Here is a 23,724-nt window from a genome sequence, read left to right as displayed (position 1 = left end):
CTAATCCAAACAATTAGAGGAATTCTATGCCCCCTGTGGTTTTTAAAGTAGCTTCCAGTCATCCAAAGTTTGACCCCTTATGCTACACATGATTTTTATCAGACTGATCATGTACAAGAACGTGCCAATAGAACATATGTATCCTTCAACATTTGGCACTCAGCAGAGTTGAAGGTGAAGGTCAAAACGTATCCTATACATTAGTATTCAAGCTCTCCTTGGTTTTTATTGCTGAACAAGGCCCTTTTCTTCTATGTACTTCTTGTAGAAATTAGTCTCCATGACAGAGCAGTTTCCATCCAGGGGGTATTTGGGGTTTGTGTCAGACTAGATTCTGACACTGCTCCCACCGCTTCTAAAATCCATTTAGCTCCATTCCTCCTGACTTTCAGTAAAGTGTTAAAAACCTGGCTTCTTCAACAAGCCCTGGACTGGGGTATTTGTGAATTCATTTGAATATAATTTTTGTGTGTTACTCCCCATGTATTTTTATAGCATTAAACTTGAACGAGAGTGAGTGTACAAGACAGAAACCGGAGCTGTAGGGATCGCACTGGAGAACAGACTAATAACTTAAACATTTCATAAAACATTTACCACTCAATGAAGTATTAACATGACTGATTTTTATGGATACTTTAGGCAATGAAACTGTTGGAGAGAAATGAACATTAAAACTTGAATACAATAGTCAATTTAATGTAAACTCTAATACAAATTTAAGAGGCCATCGGTTTTAGATCTGAGGATACCTACTGTAGATTCATTAAATGTATAATCATAATACCTCATACTTAACCATTGTCAATAAGAAAGACATAGCACCAAAGGAGCTAATTCTGTCTGCACAAAAATGAAGCCTTAAGAGTAAATGCATATCACACCAGAGCAGAGAAGTCAGCAACAGACAGCAAATGCCATCTCTGCAAAGAAGCTGAAGAAACATTGGACCACCCAGTTTGCTGCCACAAGAAGATCACACAGATTGTCTACAAACAGAAACATGACAAAGTAGCAACAATGGAACATTGGAATATATGCAAGAAATACTGGTACTGTATTTTCTGCCGTATAAAACGACTTTTTAACACATGAAAATCTTCTCAAAAGTCGGGGGTCGTCTTATACGCCGGGTGTCGTTCTCCTGTAACCAGGCAGACCAGCCCGAAAGGCTCTGACGAGCCAAGGTCTGACCATCCCAGCTGAGTTGCCTGCTAATCAGGCAACTCAGCTGGGATCGCCAGAGCCATGTAAAAGGAAAAACAGTTTTCCCCCTCCAGCTTGCTTACCTTAGCTGCTAGTCGCAACGCTTGCCTTGCTTCGCTTGCCTGAATCCATTCCATCAGCAAGCAACTCCCTGCCTGCAATCAAGCAGGCAGGGAGTTGTGGACTTCAACTCCCAGAATTCCTCAGCCAGCAAAGCAAAGCTGGCTGAGGAATTCTGGGAGTTGAAGCCTACAAGTCTTAAAGTTGCCAAGGTTGGACACCCCTGTTCTATTGGGTAAGTTTTTTTCCCCTTTGGGAGCTTTAAAAAAAATAGTTAATTGGGGTTTTTTTAGTTGTTCTTTTTTAGACCTAGCCATTTAAAGTTTAGGAAGTTTTAAATTTATCTTTCTTATAAAAATAAAAATAAAATAAAATAATATTTGTGCAGCTTTCTGAGATTTAGTGTGTTTCTGTAGTGTTTCACTCTTACTACACAAACACACAAAATCTCACAAAGCTGTATGTGGAATTTTGTGTGTGTAAAGTGTGAAAGTTGTTTTTTTGGCCTTTTTGTGGCTGTGTGAGGTTCCTGCTTGTTGCAGGGGCCATTTTGGGTCTAGCACAGCTGCTTTTACATTGTGAGTGAGCCAGTTGTGTTGTGTTGTGTGGGTGTAAAGTGTGAAAGTTGTTTTGGGGGGCTTTTTGTGGCTGTGTGAGGTTCCTGCTTGTTGTAGGGGCCATTTGGGGTCTAGCACAGCTGCTTTTACATTGTGGGTGAGCCAGTTGATGTTTTTTAATTTTTATTTAGTGTGCGTTGGAAGAGGGATAGTCTTATACGGCGAGTATAGCCCAAACCCTATATTTTAACAGGAAAAGTCGGGGGTCATCTTATACGCCCAGTCGTCGTATACGCCAGAAAATACGGTACTTACAAATAAGATCTATTCCTGAACCACAAAATAAAAAAGGTAATAGGAAAATGAATATGTTAAAATGCTCTGGGACTTTAGAATTCAAACAGACAAGCACCTGCGAAACAACACTGCAGACTTAACTATTGTTAAAAAAGTCGACAATGTCTGGAAAGCGGATGTTTCAATCCTTGGAGACAGAATCGAAGAAAAAGAACTGAGAAAATCACAAAATATAAGAACCTGCAAGAAGAATGACTGTGGCAAAAAAATGCAAAGATAGTACCAATAAAAATAGTGCAATTCTAAAGCATCTGAAACATCACTCAAACACCATTGGCATTGACAAAATCACCACCAGTCAGTTGCAAAAGGCAGCTTTACTTGGAACTGCTTACATCCCGCAATAATCTCTTTATTATTAAGCAACAACATCTGCCTATCCCAGGTCCTTCGGACAAAAATGCCAAACCCAGTCAAAATGTTTGGCTGGAAGTGCAGCTAACAATAGTAATAATATAACACCCTATAGAAGGGGTGTCAAACTGGCAGCCCACAGGCCAGATGAGTCACATGCAGGCCATGCCCACCCCAGCTCCATGAACGGGAAAAACATCACAAAATGTCATGTAACAGCAACATGATGCCATGAGTTTGACCCATGCCCTATAGAGTTCAGAGTGGGAAAGTATGGCAGGGTTTTTTCATGGGCCGTCTCAGGGGAAGAAATAACTAGAAACAGTTTCTGAACTGACCCTCGTTGCTCAAAACTATGTTAGTTACCACTCCAACTGGGATCTTTAGTAAAAACAAACTCTGGGAGCCAGGAGGTTTCATTACATTTCCAGTAGAACATCAAGACTGCTGGCCTCATTACGTGTTTCTGGAAGTTGTGATGAGCCATCCACAGTTACCCATTCAGTGGTGGGATTCTACTGGTTCGGACCTGCCGAGAGCGAACTGGTTCTCTGTTGCTGTGAGAATGGCCTGCCCACCCACCTCCGGGTTATACTGACCTTTATTTGTTCTTCTGAAGCACAGCTGATCAGGCGTGGCAGATTGAATTGGGCCTCCTCAGCTGTTTTCCTTGCTCCTTTCCTTGTTTGCAACGTGAAAGTACAATTTTAAGGAAACTGTGCATGTGTGCACAGCGCACACAAAGCACACACTCAGCAAAAGAGTTGTTCAGCCAGTAGGATCCCACCCCTGTACCCATTTGCAGCCATCCAGAGCATCGGCAGTTCATGTCTGCAGAATGCCTGTGGTAGTATTTTCCTGTGTTTTTCTTAGTCATATGGCTAGATGACATAATCCACAGAGGTTTTTTCTGTCTGTGACCTGCCTCACTAGTTACATTGACCTGGCTGATGGCTTCTGTATCAATTGCTCCACAGTGACTCATGTCCACTTTAACAAGAAGGCTCAGAGCATAGCTGTATGAGCCACTGCTTCAGAAGTGAATTTTCCTATCAGTGCCTTCCCTTCCAACTCTCAAATCTTGTTAAACATCCTTCAGAAGTTTATGGAGAATACAGGAGACTGTAAATGTACACAGGCCAGTATTAAATAAGTTTTCTCTTAAGAGTCCACCAATTGTTTAGTCTTGTCTTTATAGGTCATTTAGAAGCTTTACATGATTCCTTTTCCTTGCAGTTCAGATTTTTCAATCACCTTGATTAATTTTACCGTTGATGAATATAATGTAAACACTTTGATCAGCCTCATTTCAATGAAATAGCTTTGGGGCAGTAAACCTTTACATAATTTATATGTTGGCAATTATTGAATTTTCTTGGCAGACAGGCAGGCAGACAGATAGTAAAACTATAGCTATAGTCAATAATGTATCTTCTCAGATGCCAATTTCTATAACAGGTTTGTAGTTCTCCATATCTTTAAGGCTGGCGTATAATTCAATAAGTAAACAAATGGCTGATCACATTTTTTACACCCCTATGCATCTTCCAGATTTTTGTAATGCAGATCTATAGATTAAAATCAGTTAAAGGACAGATCAAAGACATCCTGCTAAAGAGATGGAATGCATGAAGAAATTACTGAAAAAATGTGTCTGTGTATTTCTCAATATGAGGTTGATTTCCAAACCACAAAAATTTCATTTGTTTGTTTAGTCCGGATAGCTATTATCCCCATCCAATCTTTTCAAAATATTGGGCATACTTACATCTATAATCAACAGCCTATTCAGAACAGAATTGCTGCGTCATTTTGTATTCTGAACTTCAGCACATCTTAAGAACCCATATTGATAGAATTAACCTCAATTAATTTGGGGGCTTTTGTTGTTTTTGCTTCATTGGGAGCAACTGCTGTATTAGATTAATTTGAACATCTCACTAAATAACGGGTAACCCATATCACCTGTGATCTGTTTCATCTTTGTTTTCAAAATAATTTCCTGATAACTGAGAGCAGCTTCAATACCATGGTGCCATAAGTGATAGGACAAGTAATTTAAGAGAAGTGTTGTAGATGTTTTGGTCATGTCAGTACAACGCTACATTGAATGAACATCATAAGCGGTATATGAGGTAAAATGATTCAAAATGGCACAGTTGCCAACATTATGGGATGTTTTACAGATGTAAGTATTTGTATTTGGAATACTGAGGTCTCTGTGTGAAACATATAAATCAGCCATGACAATCTAAATGATAGTATTTCACTGGCATTTCTTGCATAAGATATTCTACATGTGTTTCAAATGATCAACAGTCCATATTTAAGAGATTTTTAAAATGAGAAGGACTCATGAGATTGGTAAAACAGAGGATATTGGGGGTGGAAGCTACTGTATTTTTCGGAGTATAACACACACTTTTTTCCCTCCTAAAAGAGGCTGATAATTTGGGTGCATCTTATACTCCGAATGTAGCTTTTTCAAAGCTTTTTTTCAGCCCTAACGAGGCACTAGTGAGTGAAGCACTTTGCCTTCTCCCTCCAACTCTCAGCTGTGAAGCTTATTTCAGCTCTAACGAGGTGCTAGCAAGTGAAGCGATCTCCATGCTTTATCTGCTTTTCTCATTGCTTCTCTCTCCAAAGATCATTTGTGCTTTAGAAGCTGTTTTTTATCCCCAAGCAGGGGATAAAAACCAGCAAACTAATGTGCTGAAGCTGACCAGACCAAGGACAGTAGCCAGATGAATACCTTGTAGGCAGATTTTTCTCCCCCCATCTTCCTCCCCCAAAACTAAGCTGTGTCTTATACTCCGGTGCGTCTTATATTCTGAAAAATACGGTATGTTAACCTATGTGGTCAGTGAGCTCAATTGGCATTGAGCACAAATGCACAAATGTTCTGGCTAGACGTTAGTCTTGTGGTGGACAACTATAAGATGGAACGTAGGGTGGAACTATAATTAAATTGACTGGATATTCTAGAATAGATGGTTGGAAGTAAAATTATTCTAATCTATGTCTGATCATTCCATTCTTGAATAGAAACATTGATTCAAAAGATTCGTTCCCCAACATTTAAAAATGTTTTACTTAGAGTGTGTAATTGTCCCTTTCCTCCTTTTCTTCACATCAGGCTTATTGGAAAAAAATGAACCAGCTTCTACAAACCTTGAATCAGAAGCTTGCAAGTCTTAACCATGGCCAGGAAGGGATAGTCAAGATCAGTGCAGCTATTTCAGATAAAGTGGTAGCTTTTAAAAGTAAACCTCCCTCCATCCAAAGAGAAATGTTGAATGTCTGCAGTGATCCATATACTTTGGCCCAACAGCTAACTCATGTAGAACTGGTAAGTGGATAATAAATACTTGGTTTCGTCTCCTGGTTATTTATAGAGGAAAAAATCTGAAAAAAATCTGAAAAATTCTTATTGAGACTTCTAAAACGTATGAATATTTGAGTCAACTGCATTGTCATTCTGTTTGACTGCCATCCAGGAGGGCTCATTTATTGACAGTGGGATCCACCTCATTTATAAGAATTCAAATATTGCAATATCAGAGGAAATCCATCTGCATTACTAATATTCTCTGAATTCTATCAGCAAAAAAACTAGGAAGACAGGAGCCAGGAAGGAACAATTGTGGCCACTCTTCCTGCCTTTTTCCTTAAGAGACAATCCAATTCATTTCCAATAAAGGGGTCAAGATGGTTTAGACTAGATCATCTGATGGCTGATAGTCAGGTTGTCCTGGATACCAACTGATGCAGTTTGGAGTGTGAAAAATTAAATCATGTATCACAGTTTATTTTTAATTGTTTCTATTATGTATTTAAATGTTTGCAGAAAAATACATAAAGATGGGTTCTTGTAGATGATTAACCCATAGTTGCTGATTAAAAGTAACAAGTTCCCAATGGGGAAAGGTGGGATTTTAATGGGAAAAGGTTGTGAGAAAACACTTTTCATTTATATTTGCTTTTTTTTAAAAAAATAGATTAAATTTCTGAGCTTGCATCTCCCCTTTAATCTTTTTTTATTTGGACCTGAAGCATTTCCTTTTTTAAATTAATTTGTTCCTTGTTGCTGCCAGAAACACCAATTCACGTTTCTGTACATTTGTCCTTTCTAACTTTCTTCTTGAGAGAGCTAGACAAAAGATTACATTGTGGTGATGTTATATAAATTTTGAAGGGCAGACATAACCCTGAACATTGTCAACAGACCAGTAGCTTTTTGCTAAATTAATTAATGCATATTATTTTCCCTCTAAAACAATGGTCCCCAACCCCCGGTCCGTGGACCGGTGCCGGGCCGTGGAGTACCTGGCACCGGGCCGCGCAGCGGCCGGGGGACATGAACGCTGCAGCGCAAAGGCTCCTGGGCCGTGCGCAATGGGCCGTGCGCAAAAGCTCCTGGGCCGTGCCCCCACCCCTGCGCGCGCTCAGCGGGCCGCGGCGATAAAAAGGTTGGGGACCACTGCTCTAAAAGATTTCAGTTTGTTTTTCAGTTGAATTGTACAGCTTATGTGTTATATTAAAAGTGGAAAAAATTCTGAAGGGATTTAACTTGGTCTGATTTTTTTTTACATCTTAAAAAAATTGGCATTTTAATATGGGTGTGTAGACGTTCTATATCCACTGTACATATGAAATACCTTAAGCTCAAAAGTATTAAGACGATCTTAAACTTAAAAGAAGCCAATCTACTTAAGCCCTTAACCTTCCCTGCTTTTATGTTTATTTGTTTTTGTGCCTTTGAGTCAGTTTTGCCTGGGCTAGTCTCTGCAGTTCTTTTCACAAGTGGTTTGCCATTGCCTGCTTCCTAGGGCTGATTGGAGTGATTGGCCAAAGGTTGGTTTTGTGCCTCAGACAGGACTAGAATTTTGGTATCCCAGTTTCTAGACTTAACCACTACACTAATATATAACATGTTTCTATGGTTCTTTATGTCATTATTCATCAATATCCTAATATATGGGATATTAGGTTCTTTTCTGGTTCTGGGAAATTTCCTACCCTGAATTCACATATATAACATTTCTATAGTGATACAGAAAGTATTATAAAGAAGTGTGATATAGAAAAACATGATATACCACCAAATAGACCTGACACACTTGGACTGAGGACCGGGGCTGCCACACAGTTAGCCCCTATTTTAACCCGAGCTTGCCCATAAGTGTTACTTATAGTGATTAAACCAGAAGAAGCCAATCAGCCAATGGTGATAAATCACTTTTAAAATCCGCTCCCAGTTCTAGATGGTGGTACTTTAGGGACTGTAAATAATCAATGCACTTGATTCTCAGGGGTGTTCTTTTATTCTCTCATATCTACTGCAAAAGGAAAGACTGAGTCATATTGGTCCTGAAGAATTTGTTCAAGCATTTGGCCATAAAGATCCCTTGGACAGCACAAAGGTATGTCTGTCCATATTTTCCTTTTTGTCTAATCCATATTATTCCTTTTAAATGCATGCTTATAGTATCTACAACTGCATGAATATATGATTTCCCAATGGTGGGAAATAAGTTAGGGCATGACTACAGACAAAATGAAATGAATCTTCTAACAAAATATTACACTGTTCCCACATATGTAAACTCATACATGTGTAAATCTGGAAGACAAGATATTGTTTTCTAGGCTGACAATGCACACATGGCACAGTTGTTTCATTAAGTTCAAGAATAGTTATTGATGACACGATACGTTATTAAGTATTTTAATTACAGTAGTAAAAACCAATATAAAATTAAACTTGGAACAAGAAGAGAGAACATCAACTTTTCAATCCTGCTATCAGCAAAAAGTCTGTATAGGGTTGCCAGAACATTGCAACAAAATGTCTTATTTTAACCTTGATCAAATAAACCCTTTTTCTATTCCTTCCTTTTATATCTAACAATCATACCATTGTTGTAGGATTTGATTTCTCTTCAGTTCTTCATATCCTCAGAGAGATTTCTTCAAGCCTTTAATAAACCATTTTTGTAGATTCAATAAGAAAATATTTTCCAGGTCAGTCATTTATATTTCCCTTTTAATTTTGAAAAAATTAGCCTGTTTCTTTTGTATATCCAGTAAAGTATCCTTTTTCAAATCATTCTTTTGTCCTGTCATTTGTAGTTCCATATTCTATACTTTGTCTATCTTATCAGAAAAAAATTGTTTCATATCTATCATTCCTTCATTACCATTTTTAGACATAATCTATCATAGAAGCAGACATCATTACTGGCAGCGCTGATATTGTACATACTAACCACTAATTCCATTCTTAAAAGATCTCTTTAATATTTCTGACATAATGTTTTTTATCATTCTCTAAATCCCAGTATTAGCAAACATCAGGCTGTCATTTTTTTCTTCTGTTTAAAATCTTTAGCCTCATCTAGTGTTCAGTTTCTAAAATTATCACTTCTCTTTTGTTACAATGTGCAATTTGTCAAATAACCAAAATAACTCTGTTTCCCACAAGAAGCTATTTATTTTTTATAATTAATTCCAAAATCTTATAGTAAAAGTCAATATTCAAAATTTATCTTGACCCATTATTTTGTTATAACTTCTTAGATAAAAATGCCATTTAGCTTTTTGCTGTTTATTTCAAATTATTTAAGTTCTTCAGTTTGTAATTAATTTTTCTTTTGTTCAGAGTAGAAGATAAACTCACCCAATGAACACTTTTCTACCCTGTTGTTCCAAAGATCTCTAATAGCTTAGAAGTAGCTAATAAGCAATTTCCCAAAAGTAATTAGAAAATGAGGTGTGTGAACTTAATGTCCTTTAAAAGTCTCTGCTGTGGTTGCAGGCAAGATGATCCCATTGTCTGCTAGTGCTCAAATTTTTGGAAAACTGTTGTCCTGCATTTTCCTCCTGAGAAGCGACCATCTGAAGCATATGTGGTGATTAAGATTCCTTCCCTTATCTTAAGAGGTTCCAGGAAACCCATCTACTCACCAGTTCCTTAGTGTTTGCCAAGGTTATCCAGGATGTCTGCATCTTCTGTATTTTGATTAATTGACAGATTATCTGCCTTCAAGGATTTCCAGGGGGAGGTACAGAGAACTCAAAGACAGAGCCAACAACCATGGCAAAGAGCAATGAACCAATGAGCGGCTCAATTTAGAATTTAGAACCACCTAGTAAATTGAATTAATTATAAAGAACAATCAGCTTCTTGTTGAAAGAAGCTTTCTCTTATTTAATTTCTTCTGAAGAAAACTGTGCCAATAAAGGAATGGTTGAAAATGAGCAGAAGCCTTCCAGTCTCTGCAGCCTATTTTCTATGGAAGTTTACAGCAGGAACCGGGTATGCAATAGTTCAATGCAAAGCTGAAACGGAATTGGGATACTTCCCTGCATTATTTATTTTGCGGTCACCGTGAGAAAAACTGCAAATTTATTTATGTATTTATTTGCTGGCTTCAAATAAACTTGAAATGTGTCTTTGTAGATGGTTAGGGCTGGCAGGCTGTAGTCCTGTAACTCTCTTCTTCTCATAGGCTTGCAAACTTGCCCTCTCCCCAACATGAAAGGAACAGTGACATAAAGCAGGACTGGTGGGCTGCAATACAGGAGAAATACTGCATTTACCACTTCCTCTCCTAACCTGGCAAATATAAAGATTCAGTACTGATATTTATTATTACCTAGAAATTCTGTAGCCCAGAATTCTGCTCTTTGATTAAGGCATAGATTTTCATTAAAAAAAAAACATTTTCAGATAGAAAAATGTTATCTAACAAAAAAAAAGTTTTACAAAGTTTAAAAAACCTTAGAACCATGATGGCAAACCTATGGCACACATGCCACAGGTGGCACACGGGGCCATATCGGTGGGCACACGAGCTCAGCTCCAGCATGCATGCGCACACCAGCCAGCTGATTTTCAGGCCTTCTGGCCCCACCAGCAATAGGGAAACAGGCTGTTTCCTGCCTCCGGAGGGCCTGGGGGGGAGTGGGGAAGGCCTGTTTTTTGCTCTCTCCAGGCTCCAGAGCCTCTCTAGGACCAGGCCCACCATGCCATTGCATGCCAAAAAGGGGAGTGCGGGGGGGTGTCGCGTGCACATGTTCGGGGCACATATAATTATGGGTGTGGGCATGCACGACTCCCCCCGTGCTCCCCCCGCTTTTGGCACGCGATGGCAAAAAGGTTAGCCATCACTGCCCTAGAATTAAAAGAGAAATTTCCTAACAGTGAGAACAATTAACCAGTGGAACAATTTGCCTTCAATTTGCCTTGTAGGTGCTCCATCACTGGAGGCTTTTAAGAAGAGACTGGACAGCTGTTTGTCTGAAATGGTATAGGGTCTGCTGCTTGAACAGGGGATTGGACTAGAAGACCTCCAAGGTCCCTTCCAACTCTTGTTATTCTGTTAAAATGTAGTAATATCATGTTACAAACTGAACATACCTACAGCTTTTCTTGCCTTCCTTTCTATATTCTTCAGGAGTACCCACCCACCTTTCCTTGACTTTCTGAAAGGCCACGATCTGTCAGTCAGGCAGAGATGTGAAGAGATGTTATACTGCCAGGAGGAAGTAGTCCTGCTACTTCAGCTGAACCCTCCACCTCCTTCACAGCAGCCACATTGATAAGATAAAGGCAGGCGCTCTTGGCAGGCAGAAGAGGCCATAAAAAATGACAGCTAGGGCATACTGTGCCAGTCTAGCCCCTTTTCATAACCCAGGAGACAAAAAGCTGGAGTTCAGTTAGGAATGCTTGTTATTCAGGTCAAAACAGCAAGAGAATTGAGGAAACAAAGAGATGGTTGGGAAGCATAAAAGCCCTCTTCTGGTCTAAAATCTGTTGTTTTGGTAACAAGCTCACTTCTTCATGCATTGACTTTGCCTTTCCTGCAAATATCATAAGCCTTTTCTGGTCTGGAATAAATGAGAAATAAAAAGGTTGACCGACTACATTATAAGACGGTGTGCCTAAAGACTTCAGTGATGGGTCAGTTGTAGTTAAGATAGGAATCTGTCTTCTTTAATAATCCATTTGAAATAGCTCAGTTGTGAGAACAATCTCAGAGAAAATCACGATGATTGCTATCCTTTGTACTGTACTAGCTTTTGGTTTTCCATCCTTTTATCCTTTCTAACAATAGTCTGCCAGCTTCCACATCATCCAGGAAAACCTCAGGTTCCCAGTGCAGCTGGAATACTAGACTGTTTCAGCTACATAGGCATGTTTTGCTTATTTTGCATATGCAGTTGCACTGATATAATATTAAATCAGAAACTCTGAGGAGTGGGTGGTTAGTAACTGCTATGAGTAACCCAGTGTTTCTCAACCTTGACAACTTGAAGTTGGGTGGACTGGGGAATTCTGGGAGTTGAAGTCCACCCATCTTCAAATTGGATTAGCCAATTTGAGACCACTTGATTAGCTTATTAAGAGATCGTTGGTTGCTCTGTACATTATAGTATCTTGGAATACATTGGAAGAGGGAGGGAGGGGAAGAGAGAGAGAGAGAGAGAATGTGCAGGCTGTTCCAAGGAAGTTGGCTTGATTAAAATTTTAAAATTGTTTATAAACCAAAATCCATGTCATTTTTTTGGTAAAATGCTACCGTGATAAAAAAAAAAAGATGATAATTCATTTTATATTTAGGCTGGTGGACTGAACATAAAGTATTTGTAATGTTTCAGTATTAACAGTTGCATCAGCCTAACTATAATGTCCATTTAAATGCCTCTCTTTCATCTCTAATTATAACCGAAACATATCAGAAGTATAGGGTTGTGGCAATGGAACTTATCATGTAGCAAACAACAGGTGTGTATGGGGATTGCCTTTCCTGCACCTTACTTTGGCTATAATTTCCTTATCTTTCTCTTGTTTATTGAATAAACCTGCTAAGCATCTGGTAGTTATGGCGATTATCGTTACAAAATAAAGTTAGCATGTCATTGGTGTGTCAAGGATTAATTAACTTTTTCAGGACTGTTGTGTAATTTCACACAACTTTGGTTCTTTTGTGCAAGGAAGAGGAGCTTGTTTCTTTGAATCTTGTGAGCAGCATGTTACTAAATCTGATCTGTTGGTGCAAAGAACAAGTCACACTGTGCACTGGTACAGTTTTCCTTGCTTGTACTGCTGCATTTCCTTTTATTTATTTAGCATTTGCAAAATCTGGCCACTGTATACTATTCACTGGCCACTGAATATTGCAACTTGGAGAAAGCCACGACCCATCTTCTAATTAAATCAGGGTGATTGTCCCAGAGCCAAACATGGGATTAATCAATGCCCTGACATCGCTGCTGCAAAGGGAAGAAAGTAAGGAAATAATTAGGGATAGTATATCACATACAAACAAATTAAAAAACATTCTGGAAAGTGAACCAAAAAGTACAGGTAATCCTCGACGTACGACCAAAATTGAGCTCAAAATTTCTGTTGCTAAACAAGACAGTTGCTAAGTGAGCTTTGCCCCATTTTACAACCATCCTTGTCACAGTTGTTAAGTGAATCTGGCTTCCCCATTGACTTTGCTTGTCAGAGGGTTGCAAAAGAGCCTGGGACACTACAAGTGTCATATGAACCAGTTCCCAAGCATCCGAATTTTGATTACATGACCATCGGGATGCTGCAATGGTTGTAAGTGTGAAAAATGATCATAAATCACATTTTTAGTGCCATTGTAACTTTGAACGGTCACTAAACAAAAGGCTGTAAGTCGGGGACTACCTGTAGTATAGAAATAGGGAATAGAACTCAAAATAATTCGTTAACTAGACAATACCATTCTAAGCAATATGCTATATATGGAAAAGGATGGTTAAGTCACTTCTTAAATGACTTTTGCCGCCTCTTGCCATGAACCACAACAGCAATGTTATTTCTTTTCTAGTTATATTCCATCACACTGAATTTGCTTCAGGCTACTTGCATTTTAAAAGTACTTCCTGCTTTACATAAAATTCCATCATCTCTCATTAATCAACTTTAGCCTTAGGAGATGTTTTCTGCAATGGAGAAATTTGCAAATATTGTGAAAACCAAAAACTCCCAATGGCATATTTTTCTATATTTATTCCACTTATGGGAATCCCCTTTTCTCTGCATAAAAACTTCCTCCTCATTGATTTATTGTATCCTTAAGGCCTGAGCTAGAAATTATGACATTAATAAGAGATATTTGTTCTAATATTTCCTGATACCCTCTAGTGGTTGCTAAAAGTTATACAAATATTTCAAAATACAGATTCATAAATGCTTTTAAAATACTCTCTGCAGCTGGAATCTTTTTCAGTCATTTATGTTGCAGAGTCTGCATACCATCTTGGGAACAAGTCCCACTGGACTCAGTGGGAATATATACAGAGTAGATATTATTGAATTGCACCTTAAGCCTCTAGATTGAAATTCATTTGAAAGAGAGCTGGGAGGTCCCAGTCGTGAGCGGTTGCCTAGGAACCTCTGTCGAAAAAGTTTAGGTCACAAGAATGACATTTGCTGATGAATTTTGCCATTTGGGTGACTTGTTTCATGGGAACTGATGATATAGAGGTAGGGCAAGATAAAAAGATCAGTACAAAGGTATTATCTTCTGAAAGAAACAATTCTTCAAAGCAAATAACATTCCAATCAAGAACCAGGGCATTTGCTGCCATGTCTTCCCCTCTCATTCTCAGAAATATTGTTTTATGTTAGGCAACTCCCACGACAGAGTCAGCCATTGCATTTGTCAACATTGGAGAACTCCTCTGTTAAAGGCATAGATGAAATATGGCTGTTACACAAAAAAAGACATTCCTCTGATTTCATTTCCCAGATTCTTATTGCTCTTTGCGAATAGTACTATCCTGCCTGTTAATGTATCAGTGAGTGTAGATGGGGGCGAGGGGGGGCGGGAGGGGGAAGCATTCTGAACAGTTGCTGTTGGCAAAACAGAATTGTTCATCGTGCGTTAATTTGATTTGCAGAAAGGGCTGTAGGCTGTGAAATCAAAGACATCTGACACTTCCCATCTTTTTATATTTAAAACAGAGTTCCACGTGCCCGGTCTGTCAGGCAGCCATGTGTACACATGTGCACATGTTCAAAAATATACGTTCTGTTGTATCTTGAGCAACACATTTAGATAGCTTCGATAATTTAAAACAACCAAAACTCAAAAGAAAAAAAAAAACCTGGAGGATTTACTGCATGTCATGTTTTATCTTTTTTTTTAATTTTTATTTTCCAGCCTTGTTTCAGTGAACAGAAGAAGACTAGTAATCTTGAGGCTTACGTGAAATGGTTCAATAGACTCTGCTATCTTGTAGCCACAGAAATTTGTATGGTAAGTCAGATACTGTTATACTGATGGCATCATTATGTCATTTTGAAAGCATTTGGTAATAAATTCTATGGAGAATTGTTTTTTTTTTCTTTCTCTCATTAAAAATAATTGTTTGAGCAAGTTTGTCTTTTTTAAAATGAATAAAAGCTTTAGGTTTGCAGGCATTTCACAAAAATGTTGCAGTAAATCTCAAGCAATGAAGAAGCTATCAATGCAGTGCCAAAGCAATCATTTTGGTATAGTGGGGGCGGAATGATTGAGAAGCCAGGAATCAAACTTGGCCATTGAGTGGCATTCCTGGAGCTCACACTCCACAAAAAAGGTTAGCCCAAGGCAAAGAAAGGAACAGATCTAGGTCACAAAAACTAAATTTGATTTTAAGGTTAAATTTATTTAACATATAAATCCAACCTATATGACTCTTCATGTATTATTACTGTTATTACTGTTAATATTATTGTCAGCCCTGGAGGCCATCTTTTTCTTTGGATCTTCAGGGCTGCCACACTTAGTGCTGCGTGAAACTGGGAGGGGGGATTGCATGAAGTTGTAGAGATATCTACCCATAATAACATTCTTTTCTCTGGGAGTCAAGGACATTCTGCCTGCACCTGGAGTGCCATGACTGGGAGGCATCTCCAGTTGCAACGGTGCACTGAATGGACCATGTGATGGGCATGTGGGTGCAGGGGAAGGGACTTTGAGTTTATTTTGGGTGGGGAAAACCTGGAAGCTTTCAGATTCAGGTTTTCTCAGATGTGCCAATATGACATTAAAATGGATTAAAATGGTATTTTAAATGGAACTTTGAGGAACTTCTAGCCTCAGAGTCTTCTTTCATTGGGGATGTTACTTGGAACCCTGACAATTATCTAAATTTAGATGCTGCCCAACTCCTGATGACTATGGTGGTTACAAATAAAAAACATTAAAAACAAGAAAAAATGCAGTGATAGACAACAACAAAGAGTGAAAATGGGAAGAATGAGAGAAAACTGGATGGGAAAGAAAGACGCTCACATAGTCCAAAAGAGAGTTGACAACTCATGCTTGCCAAAGGCCTGGGTGGAAAGCCAGATTTTCAGGATCCTTCAAAACATCAGCAGGGTGAAATCAGGGAGAAACTCATTCTAGACAGCAGATGCTGCTAGGGAGAAAGGATCAGCCTTACAAGGTAGGCCTAATCAAGAAACAGACTCTGCCAAAAACTATTTTTATTAAGATTGGGTATGGGAACAGAATTTTTCTCTATTATCTTTCTCTATTATCTTTGAGTGAAGTTGGGGGATGCCTAAGATGCTTTAAGCCCCTTCCCCACTAATCTGAGTTTCTGCAATCTTTATCTGTTTGTTGCCTTGATAACAGATCTTCCGTCCCTCCATCAAGGTCATCCTTTTTGCTCTCTATAGAAGGCACACTTCCAGGATCCCAATAGAAGGCATTGTTTAACTGACAAATTGGCCAGGCAGATACTATGGGAGAGAGACAGTCCTTAAGCAAGTGAAGCCTATGCCATATGGGGCTTTATAAGGTAACATGGAGCACTTCGAATGGCACTCTGAAGCAGGCTGGCAACCAATGCATAAGTGTTACATGGGCATACCAAAGCATGCTCATTACTATCCACACTGCTACATTCTGGACCAGCTGAAACTTCCAGGTGGTCTTCAAGGCAGCTCCCTGTACAGCATATTGTAGTAGTGAAGCCATGAAGTGACCAGGACAATGAGTATCTATCTGAGTCCCTGATCTAGAAAAGTAAACAACTGACATATCATATGGAAAGGCCTTCCTGATTACCGCTCCCATCCGTTCATTGAGTTGGAATTCTTGAGTCCAGGAAGACTCCCGCTCTTTAATGATGAAATAAAGCCCCATCTAACATACAGTATACAGTGGAGAAAAGATGAACTTATTTGTGATCTACAGAACTAAGACAGATATTGAGGATGCCTTTACTGTCTGTCTATTTAATTTAAAGCCTGGGAAAAAATTACAATAGTTGTCATTGCAATGATAATTTGCTAGACAGAATATTTCTGGAATTAATTGTCTTTGGCGTGTACATTTGTCAGCTCAGTGGTGAAGACTTTTTTTAAAAGGCATACTAGGCTTCGGTCACCGTCTAATGAGAATTTTGATTCCTATAGCTGCCAGGAGTGAATGCCAATAATCAAAGTGATCAAATTAGATTATCCAATATGCTAAACTGTTGGATTGAGCAGTAAAAATAGGACATTTCCTACTGGTGGAGTGATGACATTTCAATCATTTTTTACATTTTCATCGGCTTGTTTATTTACAGCCTGCCAAAAAGAAGCAGAGGGCACAAGTCATTGAATTCTTCATTGATGTCGCCCGGGAGTGCTTTAACATAGGGAACTTTAATTCACTGATGGCAATCATCTGTAAGTGTGCCAATGTCACTTCTGTATCACTTTAAGAATATTCAGCAATTATTCTGTTTCTTAATGTTCTCCTCCATTGGTCATCTTCTTTCCCTCCAGCTGGAATGAACATGAGTCCAGTATCTAGGCTAAAGAAGACCTGGTCAAAAGTGAAAACAGCCAAGTTTTTTATTCTTGAGGTAATATGTTGAGAATTGTACATTTGTTAAGACTTAAATGTTCATAATCGAGGGTCACGTGATTAAGTGGAATTCTCATACCATGTCACATTCTTCACCCAGAAATCCCAGAATGGAAAAGTTCTCACAGAAGAGTAAATTCATTTCAATCCAGTTACAACCACACATAAAGTAGGAACAAGCCACCACTACCCCTAAAAAAAATTAGCATTAGGAAGCCTTCTATATGCATCCTTAGGAATTTATTCCATAAAAACATTATAGACTTAAAGAGAGAGAATAAAAGGAGATAACAGAAAGTGACTGACCTGCAGGGGGAAAAAAATCAAGTCATCTTCTCAATTCACTGTGTCATCTAGTCTTTTTATCAAGTTATAAACTCTGTGATGGAAAGATAATACCAGCTTTTATCTGACTTGCGAACTTACATGGCCCTTCCCTCTTCACATCCCACCACTCCCTCTTATTTCAGCACCAGATGGATCCTACTGGCAATTTTTACAACTACAGGACTGCCTTAAGGGGAGCTGCTCATCGGTCCCTAACAGCACACAGCAACAGGGAAAAGGTACCATTCTTATTATAACTATAAACATTTTACATGCCATCTCCAGAAATTCATCCTCGCCGTGCGGAATGAGTGAGGCTGAAAGACAGCTGCTTGTGATAAAACATGGGCTTCTACTTGGATACATCCAATTTTAGCCTTGCATTCTAACTACCACATAATACAGGTAGTCCTTGAGTTACGACCACAATTGAGCCCCAGATTTATGTTGCTAAGTGAAACATTTGTTAAGGGAGTTTGCCCCATCTTACGACTTTTCTTGCCCCAGCTGTTAAAGTGAACCGCTGCATTTGTTAAGTTAGTAACATGGTTGCTAAGTGAATCTGGATTTCCCATGGATATTGCTTGTCAGAAGGTCGCAAAAGCTGATCACGTGACCCTAGGACACCGCAGCCGTCATAAATACGACCCAGTTGCCAAGCATCTGAATTTTGATCATGTGACCATGGGAATGCTGCAATGGTTATAAGTGTGAAAGAGGTCATAAGTCACTTTTTTTTTAGTGCCGTTGAAACTTTGAACGGTCTAGGACTACCTGAAGTGGGATTTTATCAAGCGTGGGAGTTATAGTACCACACACTCATGAAACCCTTTCTTCTCTAAGTCTTCAGTGATTTCACAAGCCCTTTTCATGCATTGCATACAGAACCATGATAAAATTGACACCAGGGTCATGTAGTTAGGTCTGCCTCTAGCTTGTGCCGTTCCTTCCCCTCCTCTTGCCAAGGGAATTTTTGCACTTATTATTTAGAACTCTATTAGAAAAGAGATGAAAACAGCAAGGGCAAAAAAGCTGGTGCAGTGTGAGTGTTCATTCTCACTGGTATCCTTTCTACCTTTGCCTTCTCACTGGAAGTCAGTCTGTTTTAGTTCATTCTTTCCACTTGCTGAAGACACGTCATTGGTCTTTCCTGTATATTATTCTAATTATTTGAGAGGTACCCCTCATTTCAACCCTGAGCTACAAATATTCCTTATTCAAAAGATTCTTTGCAATACGCTGTATATTCTCCATGTTAGCGCATCTCTGTTACTCTGCTGTATATTTATATAACTGAGAAAATGAATGTCTGTCAAATATCTATGGAGATTCTCAGTCATCCAGGTCATGGTTGTCCCAAAAGTGCTTTTTTTCCAAAAGGCAACTGGACTTTCTTGGGTTTTTTTTCTTTCTTCCTTTGAAGAGGTTTCACTTCTTATTTGAACTGAAGAAGCTTCTTGGATGAGAAACGACATGTTTTCAAAGGAAAAAGGCAAGAAAGTCCAATTGCTTTTTGGAAAAAGCACCTTTTGGAAAGTGTGTTAAGTGTATTTTGCTGTCAGAAAACATAAAACATAGATAGCGGAGATTGAAAGGTTTCGGAAAGATACTAGTGCAGGCTGTCTAGATTGATCCGTACTGAGAACAGAGAGCTTCACATGAACAATTGCTATACTCTGGATAGCTTAGGGACAATTAAAGGAAGCTAAAATAAATTGTATCTTTGTCCTCTCTCTCTCTCTCTCTCTCTCTCTCTCTCTCTCTCTCTCTCTCTCTCTCTCTGTGTGTGTGTGTGTGTGTGTGTGTGTGTGTGTGTGTGTGTGCGCACGCGCACATGAGTGTGCTTTCAAATTAATGTTGAGCCCTGGCAGCCACCTGGATAAACTCCTGCAGTTCTCTTGGCAAAATTTTGGGAGCGCTTTACCACTGCCTGCTTCCTAGGGCTGACAGAGAATGACTGGCCCAAAGTCACCCAGCTAGCTTTGGGCTTAATGTAGGATTTGAATTCACAATCTCCCAGTTTCTAGCCTGGCACCTTAACAATACACCAAACTGGCTATGTTTTCTTTAGAGACATTGAATGTGTAAAACAGTATTTCTCCTTCCATAAAGAAAAGCTGTGGGGATGTCATCTATGCAGAATTACGAGATTGTCACATAACTAAAAACGGCACTGCTTGTTCCTTTGTGATTATCCCAAATCTGCCAGTTTGGTGTAGTGGTTATGGCACCAGGCTAGAAACCAGGAGACTATGCCCTAACTATGAAAGCCAGCTGGGTGACCTTGGGCCACTCTTTTAGCCCAACTCGCCTCACAAGGTTGTTGTTGTAAGAATAATAGGAAGAAGAAGGAGTATTAGCAATAGTAAAATCCGGCCGGATTTATCTGGCTCGCGCGAGCCAGTAGGGCCGGCAGTGGGAAGCTCCACCTACCTGCCAGGACATCATTACGTCCCATATTTGACCCTCTGTGCATGCGCAGAAGAGTCGCGCGCAAGGTCACATTTCCGAACCGGTAGCGAAGGTAAGTGCATTTCACCGCTGAGTATTAGGTATGTTTGCCACCTTGAATTATTTATAACAATAATGAGATAAAAATAAATAATACCTTGCCAAGAAAACTGTGTTTACGTATAACTTTATGTGAGGATTTTTTAAAAAAGGTTTCCTAAATAGATACCATTAAACCATAATAAGTAGGTTCACATATCATTCTAAGCAAAAATGAATTAAATTATATGATTACTTAAACTATGTGTGAACCAGGTGTATAGCTTCCAATATCCCTCATCATTTAACATGCTGCATAGGGAAGATGAAATTTGGAATCTAATAAGATCTGTGAGCACATATTTTACCCCTTTCTAAAATGTTATTATCTCTTGGAAGGATGCAATAGACAATATCTTTATTCATGCTGGGAAAAACGTAATAAAATCTTACGATTACTTATTTAAGGGCAATATTATTCATTGCTGATCCTATAACCAAATTCCATCCTTGTCTTTTGAAGGGTACGTATAAAATAGGGTGCTTAGATTTGTTGGTTTGTTTGTTTATCACTTGAATAAAGAAAACATAATATTTTTCTGCATTTCTTAAGTTAGGCAGTGACTATTTTTTAAAAAAAAAACTGTTAAAAATTGTTAGCCTAGAAGCTTGGAGTTGTGAACTGCCGGAAGCAAAATCTGTACGGACAAAGATAAAGAGAGTGTAAGAGACAATCTGTTATTCGAATGGAGGCATATATAATATCATGAAGTGAATTATTTTAGGCAAATGAAAGGGATGAATATCTTAACACTTTAATTGACAATCTTATTTGCCTTGCAAATCTTCAACACATTCAAGCATGTGCCATTCACATCCATTGCATTCTAAAGGAGCATTATCAAGAAGCAACTGCCTGATGAATTTAATTTGGGGCATTGAGAATAAAGAAAGCTAAACAGGAAAGCCAAAATGATGTCGTAGAATCTTGGCCAGCAATGCTTTTTGGAGGTTGGCATCCATACCCTTTACAGTTTTATCTGAAATTATTGAATTTTGTTATTTCTACCATTTATATCAACATACATTTGATATGAGACAGTTAAAAAGTAATAGAATTTATAGAACCAGCGTATGAAAAAAAAGAAGCAATAAAGGACAGCATGGAGATAGATGAACTCAGTGTGACAGAAATAAAATCCAAACTGCTGTCAATTAAAAATAGTTGAATTAGCATATTAAAAACAGAGAAATAGTAACATTTTGCAGAGAAAGTAATTAAGAGTAAATAGCTGCTTGTGTGCAATGACCCTGTTACCCTGGGCACACAGATACAAGAGACTTCATTGAAAGTGTAATTTGATGTTTGAGAAAATCAGATTTATACTTTCAGTCAGTGAAAATATAATCTTGAGCATTATTTCAGTCCTCTGAAGTCATCAGTCAATCAACAGACAAAGAGAGGGAAAGTGAAAGGAAACCACCAAAATAAAGTGCAATGAGAAGGGAATGGTGAGATATGAACATTATGCCTCTTTTCTTTCTCAGAGTTTTATAAAACAAGGAATCTATTCTTTCCTGCTGCTGGAAAAAAACCATGATTTTAGAGTCACAAAAAGGTCACGATGGATGGATGGGCTCATGCAGGAAACAGCAATCCAGTAGATGTTTTGGTCTTTAACCTTGTAGCTCTGAAGGTTAAGACAATCTGAATTGAATTCAGAAACTTATTGAGTCCATGCAGAGTTGCTCAATGTCTTATTGGGAGATGACAGATATACATTAAGGTATTGTAACTTTTAGTAAATAAAGGATCCAACATCAGTTTATAATACAGTCATTGTAGGGTTTAGCCTTTTCTGCTTCCTACATACTTTCTTCCTATTCTCTAAAAACCTCTTTAACACAGATGGATAGAAATGGTGCACCAGCAGATTTTCACATCTGCTTCTCTGATGTTAAGACAGAAAAACAGGAAGGCCAACTTCCACAATATTTCATTATGCATTTCCACCACAGTTTTGCCCCATCAGAGTCAACTTTGAAATCTGTTTATCTCCCAATATTTTAGAGAGCTGAGTCAGCCTTCCGTGGTGTGAAATTTCCATTAGATGCTCTGTAAACTTTGCTTCAGGATAATATTTGCATTGGCCACTAAACACAGAGGCTACACAGACAGCATGATCTGTAAAAGAGTCCAAAAGATTATCAGTGGAATTTTCTTATAGCTTTTTCAGGGGCTGCTGTTTAAGTTTTATATAGGACTTCGTTGCAGCTAATTGTTACCCATGCAGTAATTAGCAAGAGTATAGCTATAGAATGGATACTTGTGTCCTGTTATTGCTCTGCAGTTTGTGATAATGTCTTTCACTTTCTCTTTTACAGTATTTTAAGGCCGAACTTTTACTAGAAGAGTATAATGGGAAGAGAAACTGTGTGATCTATTTATGTTCATCCCAAAGAAAGCAAATTGCTTGTTTTCTCTTTCAGATACACAGTAGAGAAAGAATCACAAATAATTTGAAGATGTATCCAAATGAGTGACTTGTTTATTGATATCTATGAGCTCTGGAGATATGATTGACAGCATTCCAGTTTTTATCACCAGTCACTGTCATTGCTGATAAAGCAAACTTGGGAGAAGAACATCATACTTTCAGTTTCTCAGTTTCAAGCGTAGCTGATTTCATTGCAGAACAATGTGAATGATTTCTCCCTCTTTCCTAGCATAGATAGGAAAAGCATTTGCCCAAGCAATGGTTTCTGATCTCAGAATTTCATATTAACTATATCTAAGATCCACCCTCTCCCTCCCTCCCTCTTTTTCCTTTCCTTATCTTCAGCATACTTCATCAGATTAAGCTGATAAATATTGCTACTCTTGTGTGTGTGTTGTGTATAGACACATAACCACACATACAATACATGAAATTGTATTTTCTAAGACTCTAGATTAGAAACCGAGGGACTGTGAGCTCTAGTCTTCCTAGAGGCACAGAAACCAGGTGGTGACTTTCAGACACTTACTATCTCTTGAACCAACCTACCTCACAGGGCTATTGTTGGGAAAATGGGAGGGAATATTATACACACTGCCTTAAATTGCAAAAATAAACGAAGGAAGGAAGGAAGGAAGGAAGGAAGGAAGGAAGGAAGGAAGGAAGGAAGGAAGGAAGGTCGGTCAATTGTACCTCTTCAGGCTAATCTGGGAAAATGGCTTTTCTATAATGAATAATCTAGTATTCAAAATGCATTGGGTGTTGGATTGCATCTTTGTATTCTTTTTGCACTGGTTTCTACATGAATTTATCCACTCCAAATTATGCAGAGTTAGTCATAGTTAGAAAAGTTCCAAATTCAAAATGAAACAATACATGTAAAGGATAATAGAAATAGCACTTAGTGTTGCATATCCAGGAAGTTGCAGAGTTCTGATTGGCTGTTATAATGCCGTTCTCATTGGTTGTTACGTTGACAGCTCT

The 23,724-nt window shown here is 38.6% G+C and overlaps 1 protein-coding gene across 2 annotated transcripts in view; it reads left to right on the top strand.

Moving 5' to 3' along the window:
* RASGEF1C (RasGEF domain family member 1C) overlaps window positions 1-23,724 on the top strand; it is a 95,246-nt gene that overhangs the window by 59,706 nt on the left and 11,816 nt on the right. For both annotated transcript variants that reach the window (XM_034403138.3, XM_034403163.3), the window contains exons 5-10: window positions 5,671-5,883; window positions 7,883-7,957; window positions 14,741-14,836; window positions 17,142-17,244; window positions 17,344-17,423; window positions 17,896-17,991. In XM_034403138.3, the coding sequence (XP_034259029.1) occupies window positions 5,671-5,883; window positions 7,883-7,957; window positions 14,741-14,836; window positions 17,142-17,244; window positions 17,344-17,423; window positions 17,896-17,991 (663 nt within the window). The remainder of the gene's footprint in view (window positions 1-5,670; window positions 5,884-7,882; window positions 7,958-14,740; window positions 14,837-17,141; window positions 17,245-17,343; window positions 17,424-17,895; window positions 17,992-23,724) is intronic.

This window comes from Pantherophis guttatus, chromosome 2 (genome assembly GCF_059756535.1).
Source record: "Pantherophis guttatus breed Tessera chromosome 2, ASM5975653v1, whole genome shotgun sequence".
Taxonomy (NCBI): Eukaryota; Metazoa; Chordata; class Lepidosauria; order Squamata; family Colubridae; genus Pantherophis; species Pantherophis guttatus.
The sequence above is the reverse complement of the archived record's forward strand: the minus strand, read 5'-3'. Positions and strand labels throughout refer to the sequence as shown.